General features: G+C 36.4%; 1 protein-coding gene across 1 annotated transcript in view; it reads left to right on the forward strand.

Moving 5' to 3' along the window:
- LOC128066026 (S-formylglutathione hydrolase-like) overlaps positions 1-19,272 on the forward strand; it is a 71,638-nt gene that overhangs the window by 3,085 nt on the left and 49,281 nt on the right. The window contains 1 exon segment of the mRNA XM_052659105.1: positions 7,235-7,244. Coding sequence (XP_052515065.1) covers positions 7,235-7,244 — 10 coding nt within the window.

The raw sequence follows: 19,272 nt of genomic DNA on the forward strand, positions 1-19,272 counted from the left end.
CAGGGCAGACTTTCACCCTACAAATTGGGGCTGGATAAAAGAAGAGATTCCAGAACTTTCAGCTGCTTTTGTCTGGAAAAGAACCTCTGCTTGGAATGGTCAGAATGGTGGCATCTTGCTGTCTCTCTCTCCCCCAACGCCCAACTGAGGCCCTGTAGCTCTGCCCTGAAAGTGAGGGGAAAGAGGAAGCTCATGCTTTTGGCTTCACAAACCCAAAAGGAGCTTCCTTTATGCTAAACTGGGCAGCCAGGGAGGGAAGGAGCAGGTCTTGACTCAAATGCCATTTGTTGTTGTTCAGTTGCTCTGTCATGTCTGACTGTTTGTAACCCATGGACTGCGGCACCCCAGGCTTCCGTGTCCTTCAAAATTTCCCAGAGGTTACTCAAATTAACGTCCATTGGGTCAATGATGCCACCTGACCATGTTCTCTGTCACTCCCTTCTCCTCCTCCCTCAATCATTCCCAGCATCAGGGTTTTCTCCAATGAGTTGGCACTTCTCATCAGTTGACCAAAGGTGTGGAGCTTCAGCTTCAGCATCAGTCCTTTCAACAACTATTTAGGGTTGATTTCCTTTTGGATTGACTGGTTTGATCTGCTTGCAGTCCAAGGGACTCTCAAGAGTCTTCTCCAGTAGCACCTTTCAAAAGCAGCCATTCCCTTTTCCAGGGGATCTTCCCAAGCCAGGGTTTGAATCCAGGTCTCCTGTATTACAAGCAGATTATTTACCATGTGAGCCACCAGGGAAGCCCATTCAAATGCCATAAACTTGAGTTTTCTGACATATGTAATAGATTTTCTTAAATAATATTTTTCATTTCATATATGTGAAAGTGAAGTTGCTCAGTCATGTCCAACTCTTTGCGACCCCATGGACTGTAGCCTACCTGGCTCCTCTGTCCATGGGATTTTCCAGGCAATAGTACTGGAGTGGATTGCCATTTCCTTCTCCAGGGGATCTTCCCAACCCAGGGATTGAACCCAGGTCTCCCGCATTGTAGACAGACGCTTTACCATCTGAGCCACCAGGGAAGTCCCATTTCATACATGCTGTTGGCAAATTTTCAGAGAATTTATTATGTTTTAATATTTTTCACCAGTTATTGTTTTGCTGGAGTGAGGGTCCAAAGAATTCCTCACATGGCTATTCTAGCAGTTTACATTATTGTTGTAGTTTAGTCACTAAGTTGGGTCCGACTTTCTTGCAACCCCATGGATTATAGCCTGCCAGGCTCCTCTGTCTATGGAATTTCTCAGGCAAAGATACTGGATTGGGTTATCATTTCTTTCTCCAGAGGATCTTCCTAACCCAAGGATCAAACCCCCATCTCCTGCATTGGCAGGCAGATTCTTTACCACAAAGCCACCTGGTTTCAGCTGGTTTACATTATATTTCACTTCACTGACTGGCATACAAGAGTTTTATACTTATTTCATTCTATTTTTTATTTTTTCATATTCAAAAATACTAAGAAAAGTGTTGTTTTCTTCTAAAATATCTATATAGAGTGATAAATTATATTTCAAAATAAAACAGCTGTCCGGAAAAAAAAAACATGGGAAATGGCTTTAATGCAGATTTTAAATGGTATTATCGGTCTTAAATTTGTTTCCTTAATGTAAGAGAAAATAAATTTCTGAAATTCAAACAGTAAATATACTTCATTTTAGTATAAAAAACTAAGTCTTAAAGAATGTATTTCTTTTTTGTACATGAAATCTCCAATTTTTAATAAAAATGATTATAAAATAAAATACACTTAAAAATTTTAAACCAAACCAATATAATTGTATTATATTTTTTCTTTACTGATGTTTGATCTCTTGTTTAAATCTTGTTTTTTTCCTTAACATATATGTGTGTGTTTATGTGTATGTTCGACTCCTAGTATATTCAAACAAATATATGGTGTAACGAATACCAATATATTGTTTTCCTTTCTGTAAAAAAGCAAAACTACAGTGGAACTGGTGAATGAATAGTGGAGATTTACCAAAATCCACAACATTTACTTATGGCAGTTTAGTATAATAATATGAAAGCATTTTTTTTTTCCTCATACATTTGAGAAAATTCAATACAACTAGGAAAGAGTGAAGCTACTACTGTAGTAAAACCAAAAACTTAATGCTCTGACATAGGATATATTGTGAATTCATAACTTACTACTTTCATATAATGTCCTCAAATTAATGTTTATTAATATGTTATGTCCCTGAATTTGTGGACATCCATGGCTATATACCATTTGTATTTTTTAACATGTTGGCACATTTATCAGAGAAGGCAATGGCACCCCACTCCATTACTTTTGCCTGGAAAATCCCATGGATGGAGGAGCCAGGAAGGCTGCAGGCCATGGGGTTGCTGAGGGTTGGACACGACCGTGCGACTTCACTTTCACTTTCATGCCTTGGAGAAGGAAATGGCAACCCACTCCTGTGTTCTTGCCTGGAGAATCCCAGGGATGGCGGAGCCTGGTGGGCTGCTGTCTAAGGGATCACACAGAGTGGACACAACCGAAGTGACTTAGCAGCAGCAGCACATTCATGGTAAAATAATGCATTATTTTCTATATTATTAAAAAATATGTTTTTTTGATTGAAAGATAATTGCTTTAAAGAATTGTGTTCAGTTCAGTTCAGATCAGTGACTCAGTAGTGTCCAACTCTGTGACCCCATGAATTGCAGCACACCAGGCCTCCCTGTCCATCACCAACTCCCGGAGTTCACTCAAACTCACGTCCATCGAGTCGGTGATGCCATCCAGCCATCTCATCCTCTGTCATCCCCTTGTCCTCCTGCCCCCAATCCCTCCCAGCAACAGAGTCTTTTCCAATGAGTCAACTCTTCACACGAGGTGGCCAAAGTCCTGGAGTTTCAGCTTGAGCATCATTTCTTCCAAAAAAATCTCAGGGCTGATCTCCTTCAGAATGGCGGGTTGGATCTCCTTGCAGTCCAAGGGACTCTCAAGAGTCTTCTCCAATGCCACAGTTCAAAAGTATCAATTCTTCGGCGTTCAGCCTTCTTCACAGTCCAACTCTCACATCCATACATGACCACAGGAAAAATCATAGCCTTGACTAGACGAACCTTTGTTGGCAAAGTAACGTCTCTGCTTTTTAATATGCTATCTAGGTTGGTCATAACTTTACTTCTAAGGAGTAAGCATCTTTTAATTTCATGGCTGCAGTCACCATCTGCAGTGATTTTAGAGCCTCCAGAAATAAAGTCTGACACTGTTTCCACTGTTTCCCCATCTATTTCCCATGAAGTGATGAGACCAGATTCCATGATCTTTGTTTTCTTAATGTTGAGCTTTAAGCCAACTTTTTCACTCTCCTCTTTCACTTTCATCAAGAGGCTTTTTAGTTCCTCTTCACTTTCTGCCATAAGGGTGGTGTCATCTGCATATCTGAGGTTATTGATATTTTTCACAGCAATCTTGATTCCAGCTTGTGCTTCTTCCAGCCCAGCATTTCTCATGATGTACTCTGCATATAAGTTAAATAAGCAGGGTGACAATATAGAGCCTTGAGGAACTTCTTTTCCTATTTGGAAAAGGAGTTCCTATTTCCTTGTTGTTCCATGTCCAGTTCTAACTGTTGCTTCCTGACCTGCATATAGGTTTCTCAAGAGGCAGGTCAGGTGGTCTGGTGTTCCCATTCCTTTCAGAATTTTCTACAGTATAGCCGATAACAATATTGTGATAATTTTTGGTGCCCACTAGAGCAATTCAGCTATACATATACATGTATCCATTCCACCCCAAACTCCCTTCCCACTCAGGTTGCCACTTAACACTGAGCTGAGTTCCCTGTACTATACAGTAATTCCTTGTTGGTTATCCATTTTAAATGGCAAAATTAATAGAAAAATTTCTCTTGCATGTCATGTATCAACTTTATCAACAGTGAGGAAGAGTGCCAGAGGGAAATTCTGCTCTCTGTCTCCATCAGTTGAGTTATTTTCATGTAACAGTATCAAAGCAGCCAAGTCAAGTCTGACAAATAGCCATTTTGCTCATGGTTGAACCAGACATTGTCAATGTAACTGCCCTTCAAAAAATAGTTTTTCCCTAACATTTCCTAAGGCAGGTGTCTGTAAACCACAGGATACAACAATAAATCAAACTGGAGTAAAACAAATATTAGATGAAAAAGACTATCACCATTGATGTTATATAATGTAATGATTTCGCTTCTAAAGAATCATGAGGACCATAGCTATGGGATCAGCTGATAGACCTTGGACTAGGACATTGCTGCTCTCTAGCTCTTTCTTACTCTGAAGTACTCAGGGTTTTCCCTTCTAAATTCTCACCGAGTTGTCCTGTGTTCAGTGTTTTATGTCCTTGTTTACAACTTTTAAAAACTCTACTTTTCTTCCCAGATTATCACAATCAGTGTCCACTTATCTGACTCCCCAAAGCATCTCATTTTATCCAGAACCAAGCAAAAGCTTTATAATAACTTGAAGCTGAATGTTGAAGGAGAAAATTAACATGGAAAAGAATAATATCTATTATACTGTTGTATAAAACTCAACATTTGTATAATGCTAAAAGGGTAAATGAATCTGTGGATTCTGCATTATTTGGTTAATAGCATGAATTAAAATCATATAATGAAATATATCTGTATCATACGAGGTTCCAGAATAGATTATTTTCTCAGTAATTAATTTTTAACTATATAATGCTATATTTTAAAATCCCCATGTTTAAGGTATCATAAATTGCTTTCTGAATTTTTCCCTAGATATCTTAAGCTTATTTTCAGTTATATTTCTAATCTAAATATTTTATATTTCTCCTTTTTAGCTATGTCCAAATTACTTGTTTTTCTCAGCAATTTTTTATTGCACTAACTTCAGAATTAATTATATTAATATTTTAATCAGTTAAATTAGTAGGTAAAAAAGTTGAGGAACAGATGTTTTTAAAATAAAAGTAAACACAGTCTTTTGGGTTTTATAATTATGTTCTGTTATGTAAAGATGCTTGATGTTTTTATTATTTATTTTCTAGCAAAAGAATAAGTAGACAGAGATCAGAGTATAGAATTGTTTTGTACATGACATCATTAATTTCCTGATACATCTTGAAGTGAACATAGTAACATCATAAGATTACAATACATGTGACTATACACAGAGTTAAACATGCAAGATAAAATATACAATATTCATTGGTAAAAGATAATATATAATACCTTCTGTTTTATTATTAAAATCAGTGAAAGTCCACTGGGAAATAAAAACAGATTTAGTAAAAACCTTTGGATGATTCTAGAATTTCATGAAATGCTTTTCTCATTATGTATCCTTGAAAGAAGCAAATGTGTAGTCTTAACTATACCTTATTCCATGAAGATTGTATTACTAGAAGTCTCCCTAAATGTATATATTTTCTGAATTAAATTTCAAATAAAGTGTTGCTTTTGCTGAATATGGACTCTATCAACATTACCTTAAAGTTCTATATTAAATGCACACAGCATCCCCATACTAGTTGGAACAACTCTACAGAGAGCTTTGAAAATTCTTCTTGTGAGGAAAGGGATAATATGAATATAGCAAGATTTTGTTGCTATGACAACTATGACTTCTCTATTTCTAGTCTTATTTGCACTTAAACTTTCAGCCTTCAGGTTGTATTGCCATTTTTCCTTGCTAATCTATCTGATACAAATGTGAAAATGCTGACTAAAATATAACAAGGAAAAATATTCATAGAGTTTTTAGAAATATTATCCCTCATTGAAAAGAAACTTTAAAGTAAAAAAAATGCTGACTCTAGCCCACTGAATATTTATTTCCAATACTACTACTATATATATATATGTTTATAGGAAATGTTATTAAAAGTATATTGTTTTGTTAAAACATTGAGTCTTAGAAAAAAGCAACAACAGCAAAACAAATCTAGTGTTCTCTCTTATAAATATATTTTGCCAAATAACACAAGAAAGATTTTGTTGGAGTCAAACAATGTATTATCTCATCTCACTTATTAATATATATGCACATCCATCTATATTTACATATTATATAATTGATCTAAACATCTTATTTGTAGAATAAATATATACATGCACACACATATGTTTATGTGTGTGTGTGTGTGTGTATAAGTCAGGCTTCCTTGGTAGCTCAGTTGGTAAAGAATCTGCCTGCAATGCAGGAGACCCAGGTTCAAACCCTGGGTGGATAAGATGCCCTGGAGAAGGAAATGGGAACTCCCATTCCAGTATTCTTATCTGGATAATCCCATGGACAGAGGAGCCTGGCAGGCTACAGTCCATGGGGTTACCATGAGTGGAACACGACTTAGAGACTTAATCACCACCATAGGTATATAAAAGTTACCATTTCTTTGTATAAAGTGTCGCATCTATAGCCATGCTTTGAAGTGATAGTTTCATTGTTACATCGTGTCCAATTCTTGTGACCCCATGGCCTGGAGTCTGCCAGGCTCCTCTGTCCATAGGATTACCCAGTTAAGAACACTGAAGGGGGTTGCCATTTTCTTCTCCAGTATATCTTCCTGTTCCAGGAATCAAATTAGGGTCTTCTGCATTGCAGGAGGTCTCCTGTATTGCAGCTGGAATATTTAAAGTAAAACTATTCAAATTATTTAGACAAGATTTTCCTGGCTCAGCAAGTTTAAATAATTTACATAATTTAATTGAAGTGATTAAATATTGCTAGATAAATAGAAAATCATAATTTGTATCTGTAGGTATTTTATTATTACTCAAAATAATGTTTGAGTCAGAAACTTGGTCTAGTATGTTTGTTCTTAATCTTTTAGAGATTACCTGATAACTTAGATATAGACGTTGCTTTAGACTGATACTCAGTCCTTGAAAGAAAAAAAAAATGTACCTGAAGCCCTGGCTTGTGCGTGCATGCTCAGTCGCTCAGTCACTTTGGATTGTTTGCGTCCCCATGGACTGCAGCCTGTCAGGCTCCTCTGTCCTTGGAATTTTCCAGGCAAGAATACTGGAGTGGGTTGCCATTTCTTCCTCCAGGGCTTCTTCTCAGCCCAGGGATTAAACTCAAATCTTCTGCATCTACCACATTGGAAGGTGGATTCTTTACCACTGAGCCAGTTGGGAAGCCCACGCTTACACATGAGCAATGCATCCATTTTTTGAGTGAGGTAAAGCAATAATCTTTTAAGTCATGAATATTTTAAATTCACTGACGTTTAATCTATTGACTTTTTACAGGTATAGGTCGGTAAGTTCCAGCTTTTGAGAAGTTCTAAAAGAGTCAGTTCTTTGATATTATTTGTAAAGAGAAAAAATTATCTTCGCTAAAGTTTTTGTGTGTGTGTGTGTGAGTTTGTGTGTGTGTATGTCTTTACATGTGTATGAGACGATTCTAGAAAAATACATTCTGTTTTCAGAAAATTTTAGAACGAAAATTATAGTGCAAAAACTTTATTAAGTTGTGGGTTCGTGATCTGTACTTTAAGCAGAAAAGGTTTTTATATAAATTCATAGTTTTAGATGATTTCCTCATAGAAATGTTATATAACTTTAAAACAAAAAAAAACTAAAATATTCTAATAGGTAACCCATTATCCACAAAAATCTAATCTCTCATGAAATCTCACCTCCATTGTGCATGCCTAATCAGGAGGGAAGAACCATTCTTATAATAGCTACAAATTTACTAAATTTACTACTATTGCTAATGGCTACTGTATACCATACAGGATTGCATAATCCTGTGTTGAGTAATTTGTGATAGGTACCAATATCATCTTTGACAGGGGAAGATTCTGGAATTCAGAAAAGATAACTAATTTCTCCAAGAGCAAACAATATGTACGTTGCATATCCAGCAATTTAGACACCAGTGTAACTGAGTCAAAGTCTGTTTTTCCTAATTAGTTGAATTGAATTATTAAATGAGGCAAAAAATAGTCAACAACGTATAAGAAATAATAGAGACCTCATTTTTAAAATTAAAAAAAAATCTAAAAAAATCAAAACGTAAAAATTAAAGATTTTAAAATTAAAAAATAAAAAACTATTAAAAAAAATAAAAAAAAATTTCCAATGGAAAAAAAAATCTAAAAAAAAAATGAAATAAAATAAAAGACATGAAAAATAAATAAATAAAAAAATAAAGTAAAGTCAAGAGGACAGAGGGGAAACTCTAACACCCTACAAGCCATGTTAGTATTACTAACAGACCTATGAAAGTAGTACCTGTGTATCTCCCAAAAGAAAGTTACTACTTTATTACCTAGCAGGAGGAAAGAATTTCTCTTTGTCCAGAAACAGCCCAGCCAATGAGAGTCTGTCACAACACAGCCAAGCAAAGGCACTACTCTTTGAATTCCCAGTTTTCTGCAATGTACTCTTCCTTTATAGTATCTCCTCCCAGCTCCCGCTTCTCGTCTGTCTTTCTGTCTTGCCTGGGGTTGGCCATAGATTGCATGTCCTGAAGTGTAATTCTTTACTGTTCCTGAATAACTCCAGTTGGTTCATGAAATAACTGGCTGTTTTATTGTTTTAGGTAAATAAAAGAATAACCTATCATAATTGAAAATTACATTAGTTTCATTGAAGTAGTAGCAATATCTGATCTTGGTAAAACACCTACAAGCACCCATTGCTCTGTTGAGAAATTTAAATGGTTTCTCATGTAATGGACACAACAACTCTATGTTATAGCTACCCTATGTACACCATTTTATATTTGATGGAATTGTGGCTTAAAGAATTTAAATGAGTAAAACAATTGAGTTGCTCAATTGTTTCCAACTCTTTGTGACCCCATGGACCATAGCCCACCAGGCTCCTCCATCCATGGGATTTTTCCAGGCAAGTATACTGGAGTGGGTTATCATTTCCTTCTCCAGAGGATCTTCCTGAACTAGGGGTCAAACCCTGGTCTCCCACATTGCAGGTAGAATCTTCACCCTCTGAGCCACCAGGGAATCAAAATGAGTAAAGCCATACACGTTGTAAATTGTGATGCTGGAATTTGAATTCAGGCAATCTGACTCCAGAAAATAGATAGATATTGTTGGTGAGGTTGTATCCTTTGAAATGAGAGTGCTTGACTTCTTATCTATAAATTCTAAATTTCTGCATGATTTTGGATAAGTTGCTATATTACGGTTAAGGTTCTTCAGAGAAACAGGATCAAGAGGATGTGTATATATAAAGAAAAATATTTGTTTTAAGAACTGGTTCATGCAATTGTGGAGGTTTGGTGAGTCCAAACTCTGATAGAGACAGGCAGGATGGAGGCTCAGGGAAAAGCTGCAGATAAGAGTCCAGAGGCTGTGGAATCAGGAAGAAGCAATGTTGCACATGAAGTCTAAAGATCATATGCCAAAGAATTCTCTCTTGTTTTCAAGGAGGTCAGCCTTTTGTTCTATTCAGATCTTCAACTGATTGGATGAGGCAAACTCAAAATATGGAGGACATTTTCTGTTACTGAAAGGCTACCAGCTTAAACATTAATATATGCCTCATCCAAGAACACCATCATGGAAACATTCAGAAATATCTTTAGCCAAATATCTGGGCATCATGACCCAGGCAGGTTGACACATAAAATTAACCACCAGTTTGGTACTCCACTTGTACTTAATTTCCCTTACCTTTTAAGACTAACATAGCATTATTTTTTAATGGAGGTGAAATTCATATAATGCAAATTAGCATTTTATGTGAGGAATTTAGCTGCATTTAGGACATTCACAATATCTTACAACTACCACTTCTATTGAGTTCCAAAATATTTTCATCACCTCACAATGATATATTTACCCAGTAAGCAGTTAATCAGTACCCATGACAGCTACCAGTTTTCTTTCTGTCACTGTGGATTTATCTATTCTGAATATTTCATGTTAGTAGATTTGTCTAATATTGACATGTGTCTGTTTTTTTGCATTTAGGAATATTTTGAGGTTCACATTGCAGTACCATAGCATGTATTAGTATTTCATTCATTTTTACCACCAAATAATATTTTAGTAAATGCACATATCACAATTTATTCATTCTTTCATTTGCTGATGGACATTTGGTTAGTTTCTATCTATAGGTCATTATGAATAGTGCTTCTATGAACATCCGTGTACAAGTGGTTTGTTTGTTTGTTTGTTTGTTTTTTGGTACTTGTTTACAGTTTTATTGGGTATATACCTATGCTAAATTATATGATAATTTCATGTTTAAGTTTTTGAGCAACTGTCACTCTTTTTCCCATTTCTGCATCATTTTACATTCCTCCAAGCAATGCACAAATATTCCAATTTCTCCACATTCTCCGCAATGTTTGTTATTTGCTATTTGTGTCAGGTAGACAGATTAATGCTCCATCATCAAAGATTTCTATCTGCTAGACTTGGAAGCCTGCACTTATCACCTCATCTCACCTCATCAGGCAAAAGAGACTTCTCAGGCACAAGCTCAGGAAACTGAGATGGGGAAATAATCCTGGATAAAATGAGGTGTGTGCTTAGTCACCCAGACATATCTGACTTTTTGCAACCCCATAGACTGTAGCCTGCCAGAATCCTCAGTCCTTGGGATTTTCCGAACATGAATGCTGGAATGGGTTGCCATTTCCTCCTCCAGGGGCTCTTCCTGACCCAGGGACTGAACTTGCATCTCCTCCGTCTCTTGCATTACAGGCATAATTGGGTGGACTCTATGTAATCACAAGTGTCCTTTAAAAAGTCAGAGAAAGAAATGTGAGGACATTAGCAGAGAGTCAAAATCAGAAAGCTATTTAAAAGTTTTAGATTTCTATTTTTAAGGATGGGAAAAGGCACAATAAACAAAGGAATGCAGGCCACTTTTAGAAATAATTGAACATAATGGCCATCAAAAAGATCTTCCCCTAGATCATCCAGAAAGAGCAGAGTCCTGACAATAACTTGATTTTAGCAAACTAAGGCCCATTTCAGAATTCTGACATGGAGAATTATAATAAATCTGTTGTTTTAAGCCACTTTTTATGGTAGCTGTTACAGAAGTAAAAGGTTACTAATACATGTGATATATTCAAAAGGCCAAAGCCAGGGACATGCAAAGCCAAAGACAACTAGATCATTTTGAAAGGAACCAGAAGAAAAAGTTAGTCTACCTGTAGAAGAAGAAGGGTAAGAATTACAGTGGATTTCTCATCAGATATTGAGAATCAAATGAAATATTTAATGTTTTGAAAGGAAAAAACAGAATAAAAGCACTAATAGACATATATACAATAAAGTTATTTTCAAAACAAAGGGTAAATACTTTCTTGAACAAAAATATTGTTAGTAGACCTGTCCTGCAATAAATATTATAAGGTGATTTTCAAACACATATACCAGAAATACTGGTATATATGTATATAAGAAAAATGTCAGTAAAGGAATGAAGCAAAATAAAATATTATATTTTATTCTTCATTGTTCTAAAAAGCTAGCTGTTAGAGTAGTGATAGTAACAGTGGTTTGGGTGATTATAGTGTCAGTATATGGAAGATGAATCTTTGAGAAAAACACTGTAAAGTGGAGAGGAGAGCAACACTTTATTACAAAGTACCCGGTGTACATATAAGCAGTATATTACTATTTAAAGTGGAATTAAAAGAGTTAAACCTTGTAATGTAAACTTGACAGTTTGAAGGAAGTGATCCAATTCTTTGAAAGATACAAACCACCCAAACATACACAAGGAGAAATAGATAATATGGATAGCTCTATAACTGTTAAATAAATTAAACATATAATTAAAAGCCTTACAAATAGAGAAAGTACTTGGGATACAGTTTCAGTGATGAATTCTATGAAACTTGTAAAGAATAGATGATAGTGTAAATCTTCAACAATTTCTTAAACTTGTTGTGTGAGCTCAGAGTTATCATAATACCAACTTAGAGAAAAACACTTCAAAAAGAAAATTACAGACCACTATCTCATGAACATAGATACAGAATCTTCAACAAAATTCTTGCAAATTGAATCCAACAATGTATTAAAACAATTAACTGCCATGATCAAATGTCATTAAAGATAGGCATGGATTCAGTCAAGGAAAGTCAACATAAATGCATGAAAAATGTCAAAACTATTTAATCTTATCCATCAATGACAAAAATATTTGACAAAATCTAACACAGACTCATAATAAGAGCTCTAAGCAGACTGAAAAGAGGGGAGACTTCTTTAACTTGATAGAGTCCATATACAGCAAAACTCTACAGCTAGCATCATTTTAATGGCTAGAGAATAGATGATATCCCGTAAGATCAGGCACAAGGCAAGTATATCCTCTCTCACAACACTTATTGAAACTAGTACCAAAAGTATGAACTAGTGCAGAATGGTAAAAGGGGAAAAAAAAATGAAAGGAAGAAATAAAATAGTCTTTAACCACAGAAGACATGATTATTGTTCCTTTATGATTGCTTAATTTTTTCATTTATGTATATATGAAATTTCTCTTTTTCATAACTTTTCTCGTGTTCATTTATTTCATTAAAGTCATCACTGGGTATAAACAATAAAAATATAAATTGTAAAACTTGAAGAATATTGGGTAGTTACTTTTCTTTGCACAGTTTTTTTTTTTTTTTTCTTATGCGATGGACTAGATTATTCCAGAAACTCCTGCTGATAAATTTGTAAATTTTTATTGTCAAGTGATTTCTTCAACAGTGATAATTTTCTTTACCTTACTTCAAGACCAGGGAGTGGGTACTGTAGGGGGGCAAATTTCAGCTCAGTACTTGGAAGAACAGTTGTTTCATGATGGTGGCAGAAAGTGATTCCTGCATCCTAAAGAAATGAGTTAGTAGTATTTGGGGCAGAAGTTGGATGTAATTTATTCCAAGGAGTTGAAAAAATAAGCCATTGATCCAGCTCAGTGTTGAGACAAGCTGCCATACTGCACCCTTGTTCCTACTGTAGACTAGAGCCTGGTTTTTACTGCACTTAATTACATAATATGTAAAAAACAGTGCACACAGGAATTCATTTGTATTTCTTTTCTTTTTTTCTTTTCTAGATAGGATTTCATAACTGCTTTTGCAAATCTGTCCTTAAAGGGCAGTTATAACTTTTTTCCATTTTTTTTCTTATTACGTTGCTCTTAAAATGTTGGAAATTTAGAGATCAATAAATAACACCACTACCCAAATACTGAACAATTAAAAGTAACACAGAAGACGCGGGTGACAGCTGTTAATAATAAACACTTACTAGATGACAAAAACTATCTAAGCATTTGATGCTTATTAATCCATTTAAATTTTACACACACACACACACACAAACTTGATTAAGAAGGTTGTATCATTTTCACTTACATTTGAAGCAACTGAGAAACAGAGTGGTGAGACACATGTACCCCAATGTGCATCGCAGCACTGTTTATAATAGCCAGGACATGGAAACAACCTAGATGTCCATCAGCAGATGAATGGATAAGAAAGCTGTGGTACATATACACAATGGAGTATTACTCAGCCGTTAAAAAGAATTCATTTGAATCAGTTCTGATGAGATGGATGAAACTGGAGCCGATTATACAGAGTGAAGTAAGCCAGAAAGAAAAACACCAATACAGTATACTAACACATATATATGGAATCTAGAAAGATGGCAATGACGACCCTGTATGCAAGACAGGAAAAAAGACGCAGCTGTGTATAACGAACTTTTGGACTCAGAGGGAGAGGGAGAGGGTGGGATGATATGGAAGAATGGCATTCTATCATGTATACTATCATGTAAGAATTGAATCGCTAGTCTATGTCTGACGCAGGATACAGCATGCTTGGGGCTGGTGCATGGGGATGACCCACAGAGATGTTATGGGGAGGGAGGTGGGAGGGGGGTTCATGTTTGGGAACACATGTAAGAATTAAAGATTTTAAAATTAAAAAAAATAATAATAATAATAAAAAAAGAAATTTGTCTGAAATCACACAGATAAGCAGTCAGGGCTAGGAACCACACCCAGGTAGTATATATTCACAGGTTTTATTTTTTATCTGTTAAATCCTTGGCTGGGCACTGGAGCCCATGAGAATATTGCCAAATGGACATAGCAATACTCTCCCACTCTTCATGGATGGGCAGAATCCTCTGTTTTATCATAGGAGAGCACATTGAATATACTTTTACTGCAGGCTGGCCAATTCCAAAATAACACAAAAGCCAAAATAAGTGGTCCTTGGTTGTTTCTCTGACTAATCAAATAAAATTACCTCTGTTTAAGAAGGAACCAGTGAACCTAGGTGTGTTTCTGGAAGAGATTTCTCAACAAGAAAATATGAGAAGTTCGGAATGAATCAGTTCAGTTCAGTTCAGTCACTCATTCGTGTCCAATTCTTTGTGACCCCATGAATCGCACCACACCAGGCCTCCCTGTCCATCACCAACTCCAGGATTTCACTCAAACTCATGTCCATTGAGTTGGTGATGCCATCTAGCCATCTCATCCTCTGTCGTCCCCTTCTTCTCCTGCCCCCAGTGCCTCCCAGCATCAGGGCTTTTTCCAGTGAGTCAACTCTTTGCATGAGGTGGCCAAAGTATTGGAGTTACAGCTTTAGCATCATTCCTTCCAAAGAACACCCAGGACCAATCTCCTTTGGAATGGACTGGTTGGATCTCCTTGCAGTCCAAGGGACTCTCAAGAGTTTCTCCAACACCAGAATTCAAAGCGTCAATTCTTCAGTGCTCAGCATTCTTCACAGACCAAATCTCACATCCATACATGACCACAGGAAAAACCATAGCCTTGACTAGACGGAGCTTTGTTGGCAAAATAATGTCTCTGCTTTTGAATATGCTATCTAGGTTGGTCATAACTTTCCTTCCAAGGAGTAAGCATCTTTTAATTTCATGGCTGCAATCACCATCTGCAGTGATTTTGGAGCACCAGAAAATAAAGTCTGACACTTTTTCCACTGTTTCCCCATCTATTTCCCATGAAGTGATGGGACCAGATGCCATGATCTTAGTTTTTTGATTGTTGAACTTTAAGCCAATGTTTTCATTCTCCTCTTTCACTTTCATCAAGAGGATTTTTAGCTCCTCTTCACTTTATGCCATAAGGGTGGTGTTATCTGCATATCTGAGGTTATTGATATTTCCTTGATTCCAGCTTGTGCTTCTTCCAGCCCAGCATTTCTCACGATGTACTCTGCATATAAGTTAAAATAGCAGGGTGACAATATAGAGCCTTAACATACTCCTTTTCCTATTTGGAACCAGTCTGTTGTTCCATGTCCAGTTCTAAGTGTTGCTTCCTGACCTGCATATAGGTTTCTCAAGAGTCAGGTCAGCTGGTCTGGTATGCCCATCTCTCTCAGAATTTTCCACAGTTTATTATGATCCACACAGTCAAAGGCTTTGGCATAGTCAGTAAAGCAGAAATAGATGTTTTTCTGGAACTCTCTTGCTTTTTCCATGATCCAAGAGATGCTGGCAATTTGATCTCTGGTTCCTCTGCCTTTTCTTAAACCAGCTTGAACATCTAGATGTTCACAGTTCATGTATTGCTCTAGCCTGGCTTGGAGAATTTTGAGCGTTACTTTATTAGCATGTGAGATGAGTGCAATTGTGTGGTAGTTTGAGCATTCTTTCACATTGCGTTTCTGTGGGATTGGAATGAAAATTGACTTTTTCCAGTCCTGTGGCCACTGCTGAGTTTTCCAAATTTGCTGGCATATTGAGTGCAGCACTTTCACAGTGTCAGCTTTCAGGATTTGAAATAGCTCAACTGGAATTCCATCACCTCCACTAGCTTTGTTCGTAGTGATGCTTTCTAAGGCCCACTTGACTTCACATTCCAGGATGTCTGGCTCTAGATGAGTGATCACACCATCCTCATTATCTTGGTCGTGAAGATCTTTTTTGTACAGTTCTTCTGTGTATTCTTGCCACCTCTTCTTAATATCTTCTCCTTCTGTTAGGTCCATACCATTTCTGTCCTTTATCGAGCTCATCTTTGAATGAAATGTTTGCTTGGTGTCTCTAATTTTCTTGAAGAGATCTCTAGTCTTTCCCATTCTGTTGTTTTCCTCTATTTCTTTGCACTGATTACTGAAGAAGGCTTTCTTTTCTCTTCTTGCTATTCTTTGGAACTCTGCATTCAGATGCTTATATCTTTCCTTTTCTCCTTTGTTTCTCGCCTCTCTTCTTTTCACAGCTATTTGTAAGGCCTCCCCAGACAGCAATTTTGCCTTTCTGAATTTTTTTTTCCATGGGGATGATCTTGATCCCTGTCTACTGTATAATGTCACGAACCTCCGTCCATAGTTCATCAGGCACTCTATTTATCAGATCTAGGTCCTTAAATCTATTTCTCACTCCAACTGTATAATCATAAGAGGTTTGATTTAGGTCATAACTGAATGGTCTATTTGTTTATCCTACTTTCTTCAATTTAAATCTGAATTTCACAATAAGCAGTTCATGATCTGAGCCACAGTCAGCTTCTGGTCTTGTTTTTGCTGATTATATAGAGCTTCTTCATCTTTTGCTGCAGAGAATATAATCAATTTGATTTCAGTGTTGACCATCTGGTGATGTCCATGTGTAGAGTATTCTCCTGTGTTGTTGGAAGAGGGTGTTTGCTATGACCAGTGCATTCTCTTGGCAAAACTCTAATAGCCTTTGCCCTGCTTCATTCCGTACTCTAAGGCCAAACATTCCTGTTACCCCCAGGTGTTTCTTGACTTTCTACATTTGCATTCCAGTTCTCTATAATGAAAAGGAAATCTTTTTTGGGTGTTAGTTCTAAAAGGTCTGTAGGTCTTCATAGAACCGTTCACCTTCAGCTTCTTCACTGTTACTGGTTGGGACATAGACATGGATTACTGTCATATTGAATGGTCCCTTAATAAATAAGAAATACACCTTATAACATATTATGTGTATTTCATTTGTGATTATGACTATGCTACACTTTGCATTGCATAAGTTTACAGACTTGGGCGTATGGTGGAAGAAGGGAGGCTGACTCTACATGGAAATGATATGTAGTTCATCAACTTAAAATTTTATACTGGAAAAAATATGACATCATGGTTGCATATAAATGAACCAAAACAGTGCTCATAGAAGTTAAAAGAGGAAAAGTGGTGGGAGAAATGAATCACAATGTGACACATAGGATGGATATGCTGAACTAAAAAAAATGACTCACAACAAAAATGGCAGTTTAATTTCAATAAAAGTTGCAATTCATAGAAATGAATATTTCCTAATTGTTTTCATTTTGTACATATTTAAAAAATATGCTTCAGATTATAAATGCATGAAAGTTAAAAATGAAGTTCATGCCATATTATATTTTTGAAAATATAACATTATCATGAAACTCATTAAGTAAACAGTGATGGAAAATGATTTTTTTTTTTTTTACTCCTTCAGGAGAACTATGAAAATAACTCAGATAAGACTAAAGTAATTTTAACCTTAATTTGAAATTTATTTATGACCAACTGGTATTTAAAGGTATGTTAATTATTTAATCTAGTATTGTTTCTCAAGAAGAGTAACACAAGTGACTTTTGCCATGATATAGCTAAAATAAATTAAGATTTTTTATGATTGTTTCAGTTCAGTTCAGTAGCTCAGTCATGCCTGACTCTGCGACCCCATGAATCGCAGCATGCCAGGCCTCCCTGTCCATCACCAACTTCCGGAGTTCACTCAGATTCACGTCCATCGAGTCATTGATGCCATCCAGCCATCTCATCCTCTGTCATCCCCTTCTTTTCCTGCCCCCAATCCCTCCCAGCATCAGAGTCTTTTCCAGTGAGTCATCTCTTAGCATGAGGTGGCCAAAGTACTGGAGCTTCAGCTTTAGCATCATTCCTTCCAAATAAATCCCAGCGTTGATCTCCTTCAGAATGGACAGGTTGGATCTCCTTGCAGTCCAAGGGACTCTGAAGAGTCTTCTCCAACACCACAGTTCAAAAGCATCAATTCTTCGGCACTCAGCCTTCTTCACAGTCCAACTCTTACATCCATACATGACTACTGGAAAACCCATAGCCTTGACTAGACGGACCTTAGTCGGCAAAGTAATGTCTCTGCTTTTCAATATTCTGTCTAGGTTGCTCATAACTTTTCTTCCAAGAAGTAAGCGTCTTTTAATTTCATGGCTGCAGTCACCATCTGCAGTGATTTTGGAGCCCCCCAAAATAAAGTCTGACACTGTTTCTACTGTTTCCCCATCTATTCCCCATGAAGTGATGGGACCGGACGCCATGATCTTCGTTTTCTGAATGTTGAGGTTTAAGCCAATTTTTTCCACTCTCCTCTTTCACTTTCATCAAGAGACTTTTTAGTTCCTCTTCACTTTCTGCCATAAGAGTAGTGTCATCTGCATATCTGAGGTTATTGTTATTTCTCCCAACAATCTTGATTCCAGCTTGTGTTTCTTCCAGCCCAGCATTTCTCATGATGTACTCTGCATATAGGTTAAATAAGCAAGGTGACAATATACAACCTTGGCATACTCCTTTTCCTATTTGGATCAGTCTGTTGTTCCATGTCCAGTTCTAACTGTTGCTTCCTGACCTGCATACAGATTTCTCAAGAGGCAGGTCAGGTGGTCTGGTATTCCCATCTCTCTTAGAATTTTCCACAGTTTATTGTGGAAAATTATATGATTGCTTAAGTATAACAATTATTAAGTATCATAAGTACATACAAGTATAAGTATTAAGTATTATTAAGTACTATACAATATTTCATAATATACATGGAACAAATTATTTCAGATGATATTTTGTGTGATTTGCATGTATTCATTTTATAAAAATAAAACAATTTTGTCTTATTTTTATCGATGTGGAAATATATTTAAAAACTACTGGTTCCCTGGGGCTGCTGTACTAAAGTATTACAAACTAGATGACGTAGAACAACAGAAATTTATTGTCTTTTGGTCTGTAGACTAGAAGTCCGTGATTAATGTGTCACCTGTCTTACTATCACTAGAGGGCTGTGAAGGAGAGTCTGTTCTATGACTCTTTGCTAGTTTCTGGTGATTTGCTGGTAATCTCTGGCATTCTTTAGCTTGTAGAGCATGACCCTGATCTCTGTGTTTATTTTCACTGAGTTCTCACAGCGAGTCTGTAATGAAATGTCCCCTTCAAATTGGTTTAGGAATCCACCCTACTTCAGTATAGCCAGCAATTCCACCCTCAACAAATCAATTTTCAAATAAGATCGTATTTGGCAGTGTTGTGGTTAGGACTTCATTATGTTTTAAACTGGATCCCT

The sequence above is a fragment of the Budorcas taxicolor genome, chromosome 20, assembly GCF_023091745.1.
Source record: "Budorcas taxicolor isolate Tak-1 chromosome 20, Takin1.1, whole genome shotgun sequence".
NCBI classification, from domain to species: domain Eukaryota; kingdom Metazoa; phylum Chordata; class Mammalia; order Artiodactyla; family Bovidae; genus Budorcas; species Budorcas taxicolor.